Here is a 19,872-nt window from a genome sequence, read left to right on the forward strand (position 1 = left end):
CAAATATTTAATCATGTGCTAAGTTCCCTTCATCATTCCTTGTGCCGTTTGAATTATACGTGATGTCCGGTCTTGCTTACAGATGCCCACCTTTAGCCGCGTCGTCAATTATCATTCGACCGGTTTAAAAGAAGATAAATCTCGCGGTTGTTCTGGCCGTTCATCCTCGTTATCGAATATCCGCTAACTTCACGATGACATACTTTGAGGATTACGTCTCAAGAGGGCGACCGCCACCGGCCGCGCGATGACTTGCGCGTATCGAGTGCTCTATCGTCGGAGTTTAGCGGAACCCCTGCAGGCTTCCGCTTGGCGTTCCGCAAAGCGCGGAATATCCGAGTCTGCGCCATACTTCGCAGAGGCGTGTCCTCCGACTCGCGCGCTCGTATTTAGTACAACATTAGAAGTCCGCTTTACTCGTCAACGGTCTCTCGCGACGAAACGGACGGGTGGGTGCGCGCGCGAAAATTCACACCTCGCAGGAAAGCAGAGAGGATCGCGAAGAGAAGATAGAAGAGGAGAGAAGGCGGAAGGGTAGCTATTTCCCGCGGTCAGCATCCGTCACCGCCGCCGACGTTGAGGAAAGAACGCGACTTTCCGTGGAAGATGTAACGACTTCCGGGGAGGCCCTCTCGCGAGGAAGAAACCGAGGATTCGACCCCAGAGGCACGACGAGAGGATACGCGCGAGGAGCGGCCCGCAGCCCGATTTTCTAATTCCACGGGGGTGGGACGCTTCGCCATCGGGAGGGAAGTTCATGGCGTGAAGCGTCATCGGTGCGACGGACGGACTCGCCCGTTTTATCCTTTGGAGAAGAGAGAGCTGAAACTCGCCGACAATCAGGTAAATCGCTTTTCCGCAAGCTTGCTTCGATTGACATGCGCGGGAAGGTTTCATCATTGCCGCGAAAGCTCCTTTTTTTTTTTTTTTTTTTTTAAATAATTTTCTTTTATTTTTATTACTCGAGGAGGGACGCGTTTCTCGTAGAGCGACGAGGTTGAAAGTAGCCGCGTTTATTTGCCCGCGTCTACGTCGCGGAGGACTCCCGGTGCAGTCTTAAGTACGCTGCAGGCAAGGAGGACGCGCGTCCATGTCGCGGAAATTCTATTCCGAGAGGTGGACGGGCGGAACGGCGTCGCGAGATATTTTAGTCCCCGTATGGCGTAGCCGTCCGTTTCTAGCGGTAAACGCGTATCCCTTTCGCGCTCCTCCACCCGAGCCGACCTTCCCCATCCCGTCGCGTCGCGACCTCCCCCTTTTTTTTTTCTTTCCCTTTTTCCCTTTTTTTTTCTTCCCCTCGCGACCGCGCGATATTTATAGCGGTGCCACCGCGAAACGGAACGGAAATCTCGTCTCCGGCGGCCGCTGTTATCCGGATGGAAGGATCATCCGCGCGGATTCGCGGTCGCAATTTCTCAATTCTAATTAATTGCCGTTGCGCTCGGCACTCGGCCGAGCAGCAGCAGCAGCAGCAGCAGCTACTCGCGCGGTTTATCATCGATCGACCGCCGCACACCGTTTCGCCCGGTGTCATCGCGGGCGTGGATGTATACGTGGTCTGGCAACAGGTTACCTGCTCCTGCGACACGGCCGGCCGATCAGGGCGCATCCGACGAGCGACTTCGCCCGCGGGGGTGGGATCGTTTCGGGGGGGAAAATCGATCGGAGCGTTTTACAAGGCGCGCGGCGATCGACCGGACGCGCAGGAAATTGACGTCCGAATCTAGTTTCGCGCGAATTTATTCTCGCACCGCTATTATCTGAGGGGAAAAGAGAGATCCGCGCGTCTTTCGCAGGCGGAAGTCGATTCTTCCCTCGGTTGGCAGCCGGTCGGTCTCGCGGCCAAGAAAAATAATCCCTCTCGTCCTCCCCGTTCTCGTCTTGGTCACGGGTCGGAAGAAGCCTCGGCGCGGGGTTTTCCACTGATGAGCACGCGACGTTCCAGCGTTTTCCTCGTGCGAACGTAAACACGAACTCGTTCGTCCCGGTCGATGACTGCGGAATAGGCTGGTCGCGAGAGCCACCGCGGCTCGGCCACGGTGGTGTACTCCACGAGGGATGCAGAGACTCCCCCGCCAGCGAACTCTCGGATACGTGACCCGGATACGTCGGGATTTGCGTCATCATTCGTCCGCTTCGTGCTTCATTACTCGCGAGGGTTGCGATCTGTTTTGGCAGGACTCGGCTGGCACGTGAATTACCGTCGCGGATGTAAACGAAACAACGGGCCGTGTGTCACACCGCTGTTTGCCGTCATCGGCGCGTATCTCGCGTACAAACGTTTGCGTTGTAAATTCGCTCGACGAACGGCCAAGCTTCGCGTTTGGCCGTGCGCCAGACGCCAACGACAATAACGCGAAACGAATGGGCGTTCGTAATAATTTCGTGAAATGGCGAGCGAACCGTTCGCGTCGGCGTGAAGTAATGAAAAACAAACAGAAGAAAAAAAAAAAAAAAAAATTAATGACTCGCTGACGTTAGTTTTATCTTTTCTTTCTCTCTCTCTCTTTTTTTTTTCTCGCCTTCGAAAGGTCGTGATAAAGCGAAATTGCGAAAAATAAAGCCTCCGGATGAAACGGTGTTAATGGGTAGCGTAAAGTGCGTAATTAGAACGCCGGGGTGTGTTGGTCACGAGGCGTTTCTGCGGGCGGAAACACCCCTTATGGTGGCGGGAATCCCCCAGAGCGAAAGTGTCGTCTTTCCATTAATGTAATATTCTGGTTTCATCCGCGTGGATATCCTGAGAGTCAGATACGCTGATTACTCGCCCCCGCGAAACTTTCCGCGACTTCGAGGAGCTCGGTGGTTAATTCGTTACTTAACTCGGCGCGTCGGTTATAGACCACTACCTTCGTTTGCTTTAACTCTCAACTTCGCATCGATATACACGTATCTATATATATATATTTGCTCAGCACTTTGCGCGGATCTCATTACGCCGTCAGTCACCCTCGCGAGGGAAAACGAATACATTTTCCTCTTTGCACTTTGCTTTCCTTTTTCCTCCTCTACGTTTTATTCTCTTTCGTGTTACTCGAGTCCGTTCTTCTCCGACGTTCTCTCCGGTCCGCTTTTGCGTATCGCAAAAAAAAAAAAAAAAAAAACCGGTCGATTCGACGGGCGAAAGGGAAGAAGAGATAGAAAGAGAGAGAGAGAAAGAGAGAAAATGAGAGAGAGAGAGAGAGAGAGAAAGAGACGAGATAGGAAAGTCGGGAAATTAACCTCGCCTTAATTTTCACCCTTTTTTTTCCGGATGGCGGCGGAGGGCGCGAGAGGCGTGCTTCTCGTAGCGTGGGCTTTCTCGCAGCACACATGCGTGGCTCACACGATGTACATAGTGCACACCGCCACTATCTCGTGTCCTCGTGTGTACTTCGCGTTTGCGTTCTGCAAGGGGTATGGGGGATGGTTTTATTGATCGTGGGGCAGGAAACGCTTTCGCGGCGCCGCGCATTGTGATCGTAAAACGAAGGAGCATCCGCGGAGTCACCCTTGAGATTTTTCCCCGTGACGCGAAAGGGGATGTGATTCCCGCGGGCTGATTGCCGGATATCGATTCTTGCCGCTGGTTATCGATGTCGATTCCCGTCCCGGCAGAACAGGGGCTAAATTGCCGCGCGCGCGGCGTGGATTTCCACGCGGACCAAGACAGAGATCCCTCCGCGGAAGAAGGGGCGAGCGCCGTGAGATAGAATCGCATTTCATCGCGTATGACCGTCTCGTAAAGCGAGGCGAAGTAACGAAAGCCGTTTCCGCGCGGAGGTAGCTTTTATCCCCCGCGAAGTAACGAAAGCCGTTTCCGCGGGGAAGCGACTTTTATCCTTTCCGCTTTGTGTCCTTGCCACGGCCCGCGCGAGCCCCGACATGCCGCAGCAAAGGCCACGACGGGGTGTCTCGCGTCGTCCGACAAAGAGAGAGGGTATCCGATTACTGCGCGATGCATGCCCTTTTATAGAGGAACTTGTCTCATTACACGTATAAATAAAGCACGCACGCAGCGCAAGGCATTTCGCGATGCCTCTCGCATGCGATCTTACGCGTCAGGGAGCGTTTCGCGGATGAAAGAAAAAAAAATAGAAAGAAGGAATAAAAGTAATATACGGGAAAAATAATATACGAAACGTAACTCGGAAATATCAAGGTACTCGCTCGAATCGACTCCGAGTATTTTTCGGCACAATGCGAACTTTCGTTCCGTACGACGTGAAAGTTCTCCGTAAATCGTCTGGATACTGATCACGTCCTACCACTCATCTTTTCCTCGACTTTTTCATGTTTCCGCTACACAAAAATCTCACGAGAAACGCCGGATTTTCCGCCGATATATTTTAGCCCCCGTTCGTGAAAATTCGAAGGAAACGAAAGCGACTCGAAAAATAACTCGTACCGCTTAAGAGCTCGTCCGCTTAATTTTCGTGCGTTTATTATATTTTTATTAAAACACGCAGAATAAAAGTAGTGGAAAACATAATTTTGCAAAATCGCCGTTGGTTTCGCTAAATAGAGTGCCTCGTTTTACGGAATCGTCACCGAGTATTCGATTATCCTGTTGCCCTATGCCTCGTTCTTAAAATAGGAAATGACTGCAAAATCGCTTTTTCTCCGGCGAATGGCTCGTTTCGCATATGAATTGCGTGCGCACCTAACGTGTCTCCGATGGCGAAAGGCACTCCTTTGAAAATAGCACGTCGAAACGAGGGAGCTTAACTTTCGCCGGGGCCTGGAAACCGAGAGGAAGAGGCCACGGAGAAAGGGAGTAGTTGGAAAATAACTGCGTAAGATACCACCTACTTTTGCTATTTACAGACTGCGCAATATTAAAGCTATGTATATTGACGAATGCCTCGCGATATACACGAGGAACGCTCTCTCCAGCCGGTACGGAGAGAAGGCAAAGAAGCGATACGGAAAACGAGAAAGGGCCAGTCGGGATGGCCCTTTTTAAAGAGACGCCGCCGCGCTCGCCGAGATAAGAGGAGACGCTTCCGCAGAGGACCGAAAATGCGCGCGTCCGCCGTTCGCTTTGACTACGCGCGACTTCCATCGCAGTGCATCCTGTAATACCCTGTAAATAGATCCCGTAGGCCTTTTAGATGAGTCTAGAGGTAGCAAATTTAGTGCTGACCGGGGGCTTGCCGAGCGCTAATGTAATAGAGGGAATAGAGACGCATCTTGAAACCCCCAGCGCGGAATTTCCTTCGCTCGTTGGCCATCGGTAGCGGCCGTCGAATGCTGTTGCGCGCACGCGATTGTGCGTGTACTCGATTGTCGTCCGGCCACGTTGTTCCCGGTGAACGGGCAACGTAGACCGCGTGATCGACCCCACGCGTCCCGCGACGACATAGTTTCGCGATCAGAAGGACTCATCGGTTTCTTTCCTTCCGGCTTTTATGACCGCACGTCACGCCACCGGTTAGTTTTTTTTTTTTTCTATTTGCGACGTATGTGTTTCGTTGATAATAGATAAGAAAGAAAAAGAAAGAGAGAGAGATCTCGCGACGACGACGCGAAAAACGGTGAGGGGGTTGAAATTTGCCGCGAGGGGGGTGGCTGGACTAGCGGGATTGACTGAGCCAAAGGGTTGTCTTTCCGGTGTTGCAGGATGCACGCGGTTGGATTGCACTCGGCGCTGGCCATCAAGCGTCAGCGAATGCGCCGGGATGAGCAGCGTCGCGCACGCGAACGTCGTTATAGCGCGCAATCGGGCGAAAGCGGCCTGACGTCGCCTAGGGCCTCGACCGGATCGCTGGACCACCATGGCAGGCACCACAAGGGTACGCATGGCGGAGCGCGCGCGGCCGGCCAAGGCATGCTGGACACGAAGGTGGTCACCTCGATTGGGATGCTGCACATCGGCGTGGTGTTCCTGGTGCTTGGAGCCTTCCTGCTGATGAGCGGTTTGTTACCGGGTGACCTGGCTCACTGGGGTACCAAGGCGAGCGGCGGCTGGTGGAACGAGTTGGTTGCGATTGGTCTGTTTGCGATCCTCGTTGGTATCTTCCTGATCGTCCTGAACCGCGTGATCGCCAAGAAGGAAGAGGACGACCTTGAGGAGTATGTGCAACGGCAGCTCACTAGATCGCGATCCGGTCATCGACTTGAGCGCGACGTGGAGACCGGTGGGCTGACCACCCGCCACGCCAGGCGTGCGAAGCAGATGAAACAGGTGTCGTCGGACACCTGTTTCGAGATCAAGGATAATGGCAAGGCCGACGGCAGCTCCGGTGGCTCGCCGCCAAGAAGCCCACCACCGGCGTACACTCCGCAAGTCGCGATCAACGGTGACAATCAATCGGCGGTCCAGTCGGGCCTCTATCTCGAGCAAATCACCGAGGAGGAGATTATCAGCGATCGCGTCGAGACTTCAACCACCAACAGCCTCAGCCCGGGCTCGCCCAGTGAGACTCGAGAACTGCTGCAGAACGCGCGATACTCGAAGCAGAATGGTAACCCGCAGCAGGTCCATCGGTCGCTTTACGTCTCCAAGATCTAAATTGGGCGGGGTTTGAAAAGAAGAGAAAAGGAAAACGACGCGACAAGCGGATACGCGCGGAGAAGTTCCGCTTTTTTTTTTCTTCCAGCATTTTTACGGGCGTCTTCCGGATCGCGGTATTTTCGGAAGTGAAATTCCGCGGCCGACACTTCCGAACGTAACCGGGCACGAAGCTCGCCAAGAGATAGAACGCGGTAAAAGAGGAAGCGAAGCCAGACGAGCGGAACAGGGGAAGCAGCAGGCTCGAAGAAGATCCCCGGCGCGGATTAAGCGGCAACTTTTTGCGCGACGTAACGCAGCGGTTGCCGGAACACGCAACGCGATATATATCCAAAAGGGAAACTCAAGAAAGAGCTTGAGAGAAGTGAAACTTTCGATAATCATACACACATAATCATAAATACAAGCGTACACAATGTACAACGCTCGACGGACGAAGTAGGGAACCGAAGAATCGAATTCAAGGACCAAGAATACTATCCGTGGAGATTATATCGTAGAAAGAGGCACAAGTTTGCGAAGCGACTTTGCTGTTAAAGATAAACGCATTCTATATATATTATATATATATTATATATATTAGGAAGTACGCGATACATACTTGGTTGAAAATATTTCTTCGTTTCTACTTAAAACGAGAAAAACAAAAGGAAATATTAATAATTCTTTTAAGCGTATAAACGACGGCGTGTATTACACTAATTCTCTGCGCTTGTTCCAAGTTCGATTCTCTCTTACCCTAATTTTTTCTATCGACCGGAGTATTTAAAAATAAAAAAATATACAGGATGTCTTACAGCAAACGGAGACTTTTTCGGGGGCAGGTAGAATTTATCGAAACAAGAAGAAAAATCCTATGACGTTTTCCATCTATTCCCGAATAAGTTTGCTATCGGGCAACTTGCGTATATGTATAACGTTAACCCGCGGAAGATTATAATTAATTTCTATAAGAATCGTCATTTTTTAAAATCATTAACTTTTCCTTGGTAATTTTTCTATCATTGAGTATCGCGAAAGTTGGTAGTTTATATCGTTGTAGCATTCAATATCGTCGCGCATGTAGCCGTATGTCGAAAAGTGAAGAGAGTTTATTCCCGCCCGAACACGCGACGCGGATCGAAAGTAGAGATCTCCTGATGAGAGATCCACGGCGTACAACGACACCCCGAAATTTAATTTATATACATTCCAGCGCTAAAAGTGCTCTCTCTAACTTTGAAAAAAATATTATAATAATAAGATAAAATAAAAATATATATATATATACATATATATATATATATATATATATATATATATATATATAAAAATAATTAAAAAATACGATTAATGTGCATTCCAGCGTGTACGCCAGAAAAACTGGCCAACTATTCGTCCAGCGACTGTTGGCGCAGCAGTATTGTTAAGCTAGTCGATAATTTGTAATATTCTATATTCCTTTTTATAATACATTAAGCAATTATTTACACGTAAACACACGTACTAGCTTTAGTCTGCGAGATTCCCGTGGGGGGAGGGCGAAGGGTGGACGAACAAGGTCGCAAATTTTCCCCCTTAGGGGGTACGCGATTAGACTTGAAAATTGGTGAACGCGTAATTGTGCACGGTGGAGAACGCGCGAATTCGTTCGTTCGTTCACTCGTTCGTTCGCCGGCTCCCGGGCGTCTCCCTTCAAAAATGAAATATCGCTATGCTCGGGCGCTACTATTCTGTGATCCTAAGAAGAAAAGTTAATCGTCTTTACACATCCTACATGTCAGATAAATTTATTGAACATGTTCTTTCAAGCGATATCGTGCGTGCGTGCATCCCCGTATACATTGCACACTATTACACACCCACGCGTACATATCGCGTAATTATACGTGCTGTTTTTATCGCCATCGCGGGTCGCTCCGATTATTCCTCGACGACGGAGCGTTCCCACTATGCATTTAATTGTACGTAATTACAATTTTTTACGCCTTTTACGACTTTGAGAATGTTAGATGAGGAGAGAACGAGGAGTGCGTGTGCGTGTGCGTGCGACGAACAGGATATAGAGAGAGATAGAAAGACAAGACGGGTAGACGTGAAGGGCGCAAATAGAGAGGGCGAAATTCATTACGATTAAATCGGGGCCGGTTGGCGCGTAAATAACGCTTGGAGTAAATTGGGCTGAATTGGGAGCTGTGCCACAAATCGTAAAAAAAAGGGGAAAAAAATATAAAAAAATAAAGAGAGAGAGAGATTGAGGCCGGATAACAGACGCCCTTAAATCAGATGGAATCACTCCTTCAAATTGCGCCGTGCTCCACGAATCGTCCTTAAATCGGCTCCGAGTTAAACGTCGTGCAAAAGTGCCTTTGGTAAACCTGCACTCAGATATTCCTCTGGTAATAATATCGTCCCTCGAGCACGAGCACCTTTAGCCCCCATACCCTCCCCTTCCCGCCCCCTTAACACCCCCGGTACCTGTGCGTGAACGACCAGACACGAGTGTATTAGATGATCGCGTGGATCGACACGATATATTGTTTCCCCTGAATCTCTGTGATCGCGAGCGCTCTCTCCGTTGTCGGAAAGGTATAGCACTTTGTTTCGATTTCTGGGTTACGCGTACGTGCGTTCGTTTATTCTCGACTAAAAGGCTGAAATATCGCGAACTAATCTTACTTATACATTACTTATACATACATATATACATAATATATATATGTATACAATAATATAACGTGTAAGTCTCTCGCAAAATTAAAAATCCAACAGTGTACATCTTTTTAAAGCTAAGAACTATACTCGCTCGTGTATTATCTCGATTGTAATTTCGTTGTTTACCACGATAGAGGTTCGCAAAGCACACAAATTCCTTTTTTTCTTTTTTCTTTTTTTTTTCGGGCGGAACGTCAACCACCGGAGGAAACATCCGCTTTAGATACGTGAACGTCCTGAAATAAGTGGTACAATTATTATTCTACGTATGTAGCGTTGCAAGCGCGCGCGCGCACATCGGTTGCAAAACTTTTAATAATTAAACAAGTGCATGAGCCGCATATCGATTCCGGCGCGTAGAGGAGGTCATCTTTGGAGAAGACAGGGACCCGCCTGTAGAGCTCTACAGATAGCTATCTGTTGCCGCGCTCGTGCTTGCACCCTCGCCGGAATTATTAGACGAGCAATCTTCTAGGGCCGCATTAATACTTGGCACATGTGCCGTGCATTATTTTTCAACGACAAGCTCGATCAGTCGGGAATCAATTTCTCCCCTGGCGCGCTACCCCGACAAACGTCGGGGAACGGGGGCGAGATCACTTACTTGCAGCTTCTCAATCTCCAGTGTTACGCATTTAAGCGTCAATTTAGAATTCTATTAAACTTCCGCTAAGTTAAAAATACCGTATTTCATCGTAAGATTCCAATCAATTTCGCTTACGGAACTTCGGCTCAAGGAAAGTCTACCCTCCCCCTTCGTTTCGTTCGGTCTCGTTAATTATTAACGTTTTGAAAGTTGTCACTTCGATATTTTTTCGCGAGGAAAAGGATGCCTTGTATTAATCGAGGGAACGGAAAGAGAGCGAAACGGCACACCGCCGTGCGTATGCAAGTGACGCGAATAAGTTTTAACCGGCGTCGGTCGTCAGCTTTGCGAGACGACTTCTCTCTCGGAAGTTTTCTAAGGGTGACACAAAACTTTCCTTATCGCATACGCTATCCGTCGCGCGTCTCTGTAAATGATCCTGCCCGTTAGTCGTCGGCTAACGATAACGAGGAGTCGTCGTTTCTCTGAGAAAAAAACGCGGGGGCGATCGGAAACGCGAACTCCGACCGATGAAAGTATTGCCAGTTGGCGCAAAAAAAAAAAAATAAATAAATAAATAAATAAAAAAAGGGAAAGGAGAAAAAAAAATCGAACAAAGCTCACTTAAACTAAAAAATTTGCCGGACACCACAGACCTCTTCCTCACCTTCAGACATTCCTGCCGAAATCTTAAATATTAAAAAAGGGCGGAGGGATGATGTTGATACTTGCGCTTTTATTCCCGCGTTCTAGCGCCGAACCGACATCGATAGCGATAGATACGGCGAGCGAAACGGCGTATACGGTATCGAAAAACGATGGACGTATATATGTTTGTAGAACGATTTAGGATTATTACTATATTTATCGCGAAATTTACTACGACGGTGCGATGTTTTCATTCGCTCGGAGGGGCTGGAATTATAGGGGACGGACAGAAGAGGGATACAGCCATCGTTTATACCGTATCCCGTTACCGAATCGATGCGCTGTCTTTCATCCCCTTTGGTCTCCCGCCCGCAGAAAACGCTATATATCCCCCGAATCGAAGGAAGACGCCAAAACTGCGTCGCACGATAAAGAAACCGTTGTTATATTACTACTACCTACTACAAACACTATTATTAATCGCTGCTGTTTTTTGCGACTATCGGTAGTTATTTTACCTAGAAGTTAAAGGAAAGCTTTTCTTATTGCGATTTCTCTATTGTACCACTTATACAACTTGATGCACGAACTTTTCGAGAATAAATATTTATGGAAACGCTCCATTCTTAACGAATGATTGTTCTTCTGCGTGCCAGACATCTCTCCCCGGGCCTCCGTTCGAAACCGACCTCCAATTACGTATTCGCGCGCCTTCTTCGTTTCCTATTCATTTCTTATGAGTCTTTTATTCGCTCTGGACCCTGCTCGCCGGCAAGGTCTCGTACTCGATAGAGAAGAAACCTCGATCTCCGCCGCATTGGTTTTTCGACCAAGGCGAGAAGAGTTGCCGTTCGTCTCGTTAACGGGAAAGAAATTCTCGTACAAGCGCGGAATACAAAGTCGCCGCGGGATTTCGTATAACTCTCCGATACTCATTGTATCATTTTTTTTTCTTTCCTCTCTCTCTCTCTTCTTTTTCCACCCGGAACGGCCTCCTGGTACTTCGCTGCATCGACTGCGGGCTGGAGGGCGGATGCAATGACGTATCGACCGGTCCGAGGTCAACCGGGGTCACCAAAGTTCATAGCGCGTTTGGCGCAAAAGTAACCGGTGTCAGTCCGTACCGCAGGACGTCGCTAAAAAGCTTTTCCTCGTACCGGTCGTTTCTTCGAGAACGTCGAGACGGCCCTTCGCCGTCGGCGCGTAGGGCTTTAACTCGACACGCCGTCAAGTGGAGAACCCGATGGTGCTCCGGTAATTTGCGCGATAACGTTGTTATCGAGGTAGCCCCCTGGAATAACGAAATCAGCGCACACCGGTAACAGAGCGCGAATATTAACCCGATTATTTCGCCAACAATTGTCCTCCGCGTTCTACGCCAGACGAAACGTAAATTTGCAACTCTTTTTTTTTATTTCTTTTTTTTTTATACATATAATTTTATTTAGTTTTAATTGAAGCTCTGTCGAATCGGAGAATTATTCGCAGGCCTCGCGCGTGAATAACTTCGCTGCAGCCAGAGAGCGCACCGCGGCGTTTTTGTCTTATATTTTTAACCGTGCCCATTTGCATTTATTGAATGACATTCCGCCTCGTGCGCAAATCGTCCCGAAGGGACGGAGTGCCCGAATGCCCGTATTTAGCCGCGAGTGCGTTCCATCTTCGAGTAAAGAGATCGTAAATAACACGCGCAAGGATAAATATAAATGCACTCGCGCGTACGCCTTGGCAATTTTTAGTAATATCGCGTGAAAGCCGATACCAGACTCGACTCGAAACTCCGGCGATAGATAACCGCGCTCCGACAGCTAATTCCGGTGAGTTGTGTTTACGGGACTCGGTAATGCGATTGCCACGGCATGGGCGGTGTATGAGTTGGCTTCTTCTTTCTGTTTGATCCAGGATGATCGGTGCTATGCCAGCGGTGGCGGTCCGCCACGAGCGTAGGAGGCAGGAGAAAAGGCTGAAGCGGCCGAGCCAGCTCTACTTGGGAGGCCAGTGGCTGCCACCCCTTCAGGGCTCGCCGCCCACCCCTAGCCCGCACGGGCACAACAATCTGGAGCCCACGCCCGAGCTCTACTTATGCGGCAAGGTAACACTCGGTGATATGATTGACGTGAAATCAGGAAACCTATACTTGACATTTCGTACTTTGCGGTAGCAAACGCGGAGCTCAAAGATATATTAATGTCGCATCGATTTTGTTTTTACAATGGCAATGGAATTTAATATTCTAGCGTCGCGCTAAAAATAATCGAACTCGCGAACGTGCAGTCAAAAGAACAATCGGGGGTTCGATTTGAGCCTCGTGTGTGCGTCGCGGATCGAGGAGAACTCTCCGCCGAGAAATTCGGGATTGACGTTAGCTTTTCTCGAGCGGGGTGCGCACGTGTATATATACGTAACACAGCGGAGAAAGTAAGCGCGATTCGTCGCCTGACGAAGATCGTTGCCCGCAGATATCTGGGCTGCACGCTGTGGTGGTGTGCCTGTTGTTGGGCGCGGTGGTGCTCGTGGTCGGTCTCGTCCAACTCGTCCCGGGTGCAACGACCACCAACCACAGGTTGGCGTTACTCGTCACAGGCGCTGCCCTAATTATACTAGGTGAGCCCTCTTATGCGTAGTAAAGCCTCCTCTCTTCTCTGTCTTGACATTCTGTACGAGCAAAGCGCTTGTCAGCAAAAAATTTTAACGCAGCGAACTCATGTACTTAACATATCACCGAAGAAATTAAATATCGCGTTTTCGCCTGGCTGCAAAAATGTTTTCAGTTGCTTTCGTGCGCAAATCTTTATTCACTTACGCGCATATGTATGATAATAATAATTAAAAACTGGATTAAATCGATTCGAGTCAAGTAAAATATTTTTTCGAAATAAAACGAGAGATATTATGGATTAAGTTTGACCGAGCGCAGATTTCTCACCCGGCCTCGGTTTGATTTTTACCGTGGAGAAAGCCTATCGGTCAGCGACCGGTTGCAGAACATGAAATAATGCCACGTGAGGACTGCTCGATCGATCGGCGCATCGGTGAGGCGCGCGTGCTCGTCTCCTTCGTTTTGCGCTTGACGCCGATTCCGGTGTAATGTCCCTAATTACAATTATTGTGGTTCCAGGCTTCATCCTGGCGGGGGTGAGATGTTACGTGTTGCACTGCGTGCCGCTTCCGGTGGACTCGCCGGTCGCGACGCCGATTCCGCCACCAGCGAGCGAGCAAACGCCCGCGGTACCTAAAGGTACCCTGGACCTTCTGGTGGGCCATCAGAGCCAGCCGGAGACCGATGCTCTGATGCAGCATCGGGAGCACCATCACCATCATCAGCACCACCATCACAACAACCATAAGAAGAAACGTAGTTCTCAAGGCTCGCAGTCCGAAGAGGCCTAAAACATAAAATAAACGAAGACATAATAGGACGTTTCAGAATCTCGTTCGATGAAACCGCACGAAGGTACCGCGATAAGTGAGTTGAGTCACCCTCGAACGAAAAGCAAACCGAGGAAGAAGAGGAAAGCAAGAAGAGCCAGACGGCTGGGTGAATTTCTTCGAGAGGGAGAGCACCGCCATTCTTTCGTAACATCGTGAAATATATGCGGAATTTCCCAGAAAGGCGCGTCTCACGCGATCGAGGGTTGAAACCACGGAAGGTGGATGGAGGAGAGACGATAATCGGCTTGGCACGCCAGGCAGCATAGCGCAGCGATAGCTTATTAATTACAAATGAACGATCGGAGGTCGCGATTGTTCACAGTCTTCGAGAAAAAGCGCCGATGTCTGGGACATCCTGTGTATATACTGTACATATGTTAATGTGTATAGATATGAGAGTACAGAGTGGTTTTCTATCGCGTCTAAAAAAAAAAAGAAAAAAATAATAATAATTTAAAAAGAAAACCAAACCCGTGAGATATAATTCTTTCTCGCTGAAAAGACGGGAATAACGTTTTATTTATCGGAGACACAGAGCGAAAGGTTTATACTATCAGAACGAGTCTATGAGATATTGACTTTTGACATTCTTTTTGTAACCAGGGAAACTGCTAAATCAGGTTCTAGCGAAAATCTCGGCGAAATCCTAGTTACGTACGTTGATATCTATATACATATTATAATATACAACAAATATGACTAATTTACGTTGCAAATGTATATGCCGAGGCAAGTGCACTTTTCTACCTGATGTACCGAGGATTCGATATGTCTGACGACGTTCTTTTATCACGAGACTTTTAGTAGAGAGAAATTTCGTAGAAAAAACGTTCAATCCATCGATCGATGCAGAGTGGTTCGTTACTAGCTGCTTAATCCGAGAGGAGTAATGACTTTGTCAAAAAAAAATGTCTTTGATAATTATTACCGTTTTGAACTTGAGGTAACTCTCGACATAACTTATATTCAATTATATTTTTCAAATCGTATTCTTATGTACGCTCAAATGATTATTATATTGAATTGAAAAACAACGTATTGATTTTCTTATCTTTCACTTTTGTTTTCTCAGAAAACAGAATTCTTCGAATGCAGAATTTATATGTGCGATCTCATTTCTTCATTTATTATTTTATATAGAATTACTCCTTTCCGGGTTACATTATTGATAACATACCAATCTGTATACAAATTGGATTTATTTTACTCGGAAAATGCGCGTGGGAAATCTGTGTACGACAGAAATGTCGTATTAGGTATCTTACACGATTGATTTCCATACGTGTGTCGCTTTATCTTCGATATTTCTTGATGAAGAACCTCGTAGAGATAACACATTTATATATTAGAATTCGATTTAGACGGCGGGTAGTTAAAAGAGGGTGAGAGGAGCGACGACTGAAAAAAAAAAAAAAAATGACGTTAGAAATGAAGCGCAGTTATTAGAAAAAGAAACACGTCGATGTCGATACTTTAAGAACTTAATTAATTAATTAGCGATAAGGTTTTTTCAGCACTCCTCGCGCACTAATTAATTAGCAAAACCTCGATGTTACTTCTTCCAGGAAGGTATTAGCAAATCGAAAACGACTTGTCACACTCGCGGTTAAACAATTTTCGCAGAACGCATCGCAAAACATGAGTTCACGGAAGGGCGCATTTTTTGCATTAAAGAAAAAAAAAAAAAAGAAAGAAAGAAAGAAAGAAACACGAAACAAAAAAGAGAGAGAACAAAGAGTACCCGAGTGGAAATTTATCTTGGTGCTAGCCATAAATTATAAGGAAGTATTTATTATTTATTGACTATCTTTAAAAAATTAAGTTTTTATTTAAAAGAAAGAAAAACAAAATCTGTCTAGCATCGATCGTCTAGTCACTGTCCAGCGCGGACCATGTATCTAAACAGAGATATCTAAATGTTTTTCGCCGCGTACTAGTCTACTGTTGTGTTGTGTGCTGATTTTACGCAAAGCTCAGCTGCCGAATTCGCCGGGCAAACCGGTTCTTGCCGGCCGATGTAAACACACGCACGTACTCACCCTACCGCAGCGGTCAGCGGGCTCGGCGACCTAGCTGCAGTTCGGTTCGGGCAGTCGAGCGTTGGATAGGTTAACACGCGCAGTAGATAGTACGCGGCGAAAAATGTTTAATTATCTAGCTTTTGTTAACTCGTTATTAGCTAGGAATAGTGAGTGTTACATTTCTAATTCAGTGCTGGACAGTTTTGCTAGACAGCCACGAGACGAGCCACGAATTGGCTGGGTAATTATTAGGTAACGGTTGGAATCAGTTTCCACTCGGGTACGTATATATTATCTTTTTACACTCGATATATATTTATACCTAAGCGAAACATTAACAAGAGTCTGTGCCTGCGCGCGGAGAAAGCTTCGATCGTCGAATTTATCAGATTTGTGTTCGTTCGGTACTCTTGGTACAAATTTTATTTAATTAAAAAGTATTACGAACGGTAATCGCTAAGGCCGTTTCACCTCTTGCGCGATTGTTTTTGCCATGTCGACTTGACGGGACGTGATCAGGGTTCGATGTATTATTTAATTAAAACGTACGCTTCTCACGCGAGAATAATTCTCGGCGCGCGGATACACACGTTCGTCTATTCGGGTCCACTTAAAGTTATTCGCGGTTAAAATTTAAAAAGGAAAAAAAATTAAGATATACAAAAAAAAAATAATAAAATAAAATAAAAAAAGAAAAGCGCTGTACTAACAACTTGCGGGGAGGAAAGTTTTACAAAACTGGCGTACGATATTAGGGACGATCCCGACGTTCGCGCGATATACCGCGGGATTTCGCGATCGCGTATTGCACTTCCTATGTTCTCTCATTCATTTAGCACCCACCTAGTCGGTAGTGTAAAAGCGGGGGAAGGTAATATCACAAATGTACAAGTGTACGAACACGCGCGCATACACGAGCACGATATTATATGCAGTGTAAGTTTAGCATTAGCGGTCAGTCTGTTGCACTAACGCGCGTGGCAGCTTTCGGCTGGCTGTCTCCAGCTGGACGTTAGAGGTTCCCTTTTTTTTTTTAGGCGTCCCCGATTTCAGCTGTAGCATATAAAGGATAGTTTTAAGTGGCCCTCGTTACGTAGAGAGTAGCCGACGTCGTTGGTGCAACCAGTCCTAAGTAAAATTAGTCGCATCTGTTTAGCGATAAATCCGCGGCGGATGTAAATACATAGTGAGAGACAAGCTGTAAAAGCGTAAGCTGCGAAAGTTTGCCATTGTAACTCGCACGAGCCACGCAACGTTTCGCTTTCGTGACAATCTGACCTCCTCGTGCGTTTTATTTCACGGTGAAGTAATAAAATAACTGTACCTGCTCCAGCGACCCTCGCCTGAGATTCAGCGAGCTCGCGCGTATTTTAGAAACGAACGAAATTTTATGCCCAGCAAGACGGAAGACTGACAAATTTGCGAGGACGCGAAATAAAAATGATCGAGCAACTTTGGGGTAAAATGCTCGTTCACGCACAGTTTAAAAATAAACTGGCGGGTATATTGATTAGGACAGCTCTCGAATTTATTCGTTAAGTTTTTGTTAATATATTGTATTACTATATTAATTTTTTTTTTATTTTTTTTACAAAGCGAGCACAATTAACTTTCTTTGTTGAACCAAAGAAAATTTATCAATTAATATAATGTCACATTCTATATCGACATTCGACTATAAAATTCATATTATGATAATTAATATATTAGCGTGCTAAAAGGCTTATTTGTTATATTAAAAAATTTTTTAATTATATAAGGTACAGATATTTTATTATAAATTACCCGCACACATATGCATACGTACACACGAAATTTCTATCGGTCAGCACACTGCCTAATTTACACACGACGCTCATGAGAATCGCTGCAATTGTTTTCGTAACGAATACCCGCTTGCACCGTTACGAGAGGGATAAAATAGTTGGTGCATTCCAAAGCAGAGTTTTGCACGACACGTGGTACTCACGTTGCCAGGATTTATTTGAGGAAAGAAGCGGGACGTGTAGAAGAGGGAGGATCGTTCCGCCAACAGTTTGAGGCCCGTAATTACTAAGCTTGTCACCTAACAAGCTCTTTCACGCATCGTTCATCGCACCGTTGCGTTCCTCTTTCCCTTTTCCTGTAACGTTGGCGCGTGCTGTGTAACATATCCCCTATTAGACGAAATACTTACTTAAAGAAAAAGAAAAAAAAAAAAGGCGTTAGCGTGTACATAGTGCTTCGTGCAAACTGGCGATAACCGTATCTCGAAAGTAGCTATATAATTAGAGCGCGTAGAACACAGGTTCACGTATTCATTTAGAAAAGTTCTCCTCGCACGTGAACGTATACGTACACGGGGCGAGACCGCTAAAGGAGCCGCGGGCCCATTAATTCCGTAATCGAAGGGGGATGATTCTTATTTCCCCAGAGACTTTTCAAGATCGAGATATGCCTGTGGTACCTTAAGCGATCTTACCTCGTATTGTACACGTTTACACATATATAAGTACGTGTAGCGAGTCCTCGTCGATTGTTCTGATCATTTGCGTTACCTTTTTTCGTTAGAGAGCTCGAGTGACAGGTGCCAATTGTAGCGAGTGCGCGTTAAAAAGAGAATACGAAGGGGGGGGGAGAAAGAAAAAAACGGTACTATCGTTGCTTGCTAATCCGGGGATTATTAATTATTTTAACGCGCAGCTAAACAGATATTATACGAGAACACGTCAGCGTGGCTTATACGTGACATGAGGGTGATACCAGTCTCGAAAATTAATCGCTCGGTTACCGGTAAACGAACAACGAGGTCTCATCGCGCTGTCAAGGCGCTCCGTAGATTCATGACGAATTATTATTCTAGCTGCGGTTCATGATTGCCGGACTTATTTCCACGTCGCGTTTAAGTGCATATTCACGCTTGACGATTCATTTTTCTTTTTCTTTTTTTTTTTTTTTTTACCAGTTTGCGAATTGTTCCGGCAGCTCTCGACTTCTCGCGGAAGTCGCGGGAGCTTTCGCGAATCGCAAGTTTTACGACTGAACGCTCGGGGTTCTGCAACATACACACAACGCGGACAGACAAACGAAGAAACGATGTATGTGCACGTACATCGAAGGCGGCGTATGATGTTCTTTTACAAGTATTCGTAATTGTATAATTTTTTATACGCCGATATTTGCTCGTTCGTCCTCTTGGTTGTTCCAACTCATCGCGCGCGAGAGGATGCTAGCGGCTAGGCTTCATAGACGAGAAACGCGGCTTGTAAATCTTACGATAGCGAAAAAACTATCTTCTACACCTGCGGTATGTATATTCGCGCATTATATCGACGACCAATTATTACGAATGAGAGAGGTGAGTGCGCGCGAGGGCGGAGGTGCGAAAAAAAGTGCTTTTTTCAGAAGACGATCTTTCAGATTTTGTATAAACTTATTATACAATATTATATGTATACACTCTATCTTCCTATATATATTATAAATATATATATATATATGTGTATATATATATATATATATATATATATATATATATATATAAATATATATATATAAAATATAACATAATATAATATAATTATAATTATACTGTTACACACGCGCAGAGCCATATCTGCAAATCTATAAACGTTCGCGCGACCGAACGACGATTATGAAAGTTTCGTCACCACACTCTGCCCGAATCTTTCGTAATAGCGAGAGCGTTGCAACGTGATCGACAGGCGATCGTTATCGCCTCTCAACTCCGCAGAAAAGCGATCGCTTAACGAATCGCACGACGACACCGGCCGCCGTCGTTCACGTCGCGGCGGCGAGCGGGCGATATTAACCATGTATGTGATTCTACAATTAAAACTGTAAGCAGAAGTCAACTCTATCGCTATTTTAACTTTCAGAGTTTAATAAAACGTTTTCACTAACAGCAAGCGATTTTGTTGTGACTCGCGTGTATCTTTGCGATCTCTGGGCTGGCTGTAGCAAACGCGATCGCGCCGGCACGGTATCCCACCCTCATA

General features: G+C 46.6%; 1 protein-coding gene across 2 annotated transcripts; it reads left to right on the forward strand.

Moving 5' to 3' along the window:
- The first annotated feature begins 7 nt into the window (after window positions 1-7).
- LOC139113227 (uncharacterized) lies at window positions 8-19,778 on the forward strand. 2 transcript variants are annotated; one of them, XM_070674205.1, is made up of 4 exons: window positions 397-843; window positions 12,324-12,513; window positions 12,881-13,025; window positions 13,540-19,778. In XM_070674205.1, the coding sequence occupies exons 2-4, from the start codon at window positions 12,325-12,327 to the stop codon at window positions 13,809-13,811; spliced, it is 606 nt and encodes a 201-aa protein (XP_070530306.1). In that variant the 5' UTR covers window positions 397-843; window position 12,324; the 3' UTR covers window positions 13,812-19,778. The 2 variants fall into 2 exon arrangements, with proteins under 2 accessions (XP_070530305.1, XP_070530306.1); XM_070674204.1 differs by lacking the exons at window positions 12,324-12,513; window positions 12,881-13,025; window positions 13,540-19,778 and adding an exon at window positions 5,602-11,055 and having other exon boundaries at window positions 8-843.
- Window positions 19,779-19,872: the final 94 nt, after the last annotated feature.

This window comes from Cardiocondyla obscurior, linkage group LG02 (genome assembly GCF_019399895.1).
Source record: "Cardiocondyla obscurior isolate alpha-2009 linkage group LG02, Cobs3.1, whole genome shotgun sequence".
NCBI classification, from domain to species: domain Eukaryota; kingdom Metazoa; phylum Arthropoda; class Insecta; order Hymenoptera; family Formicidae; genus Cardiocondyla; species Cardiocondyla obscurior.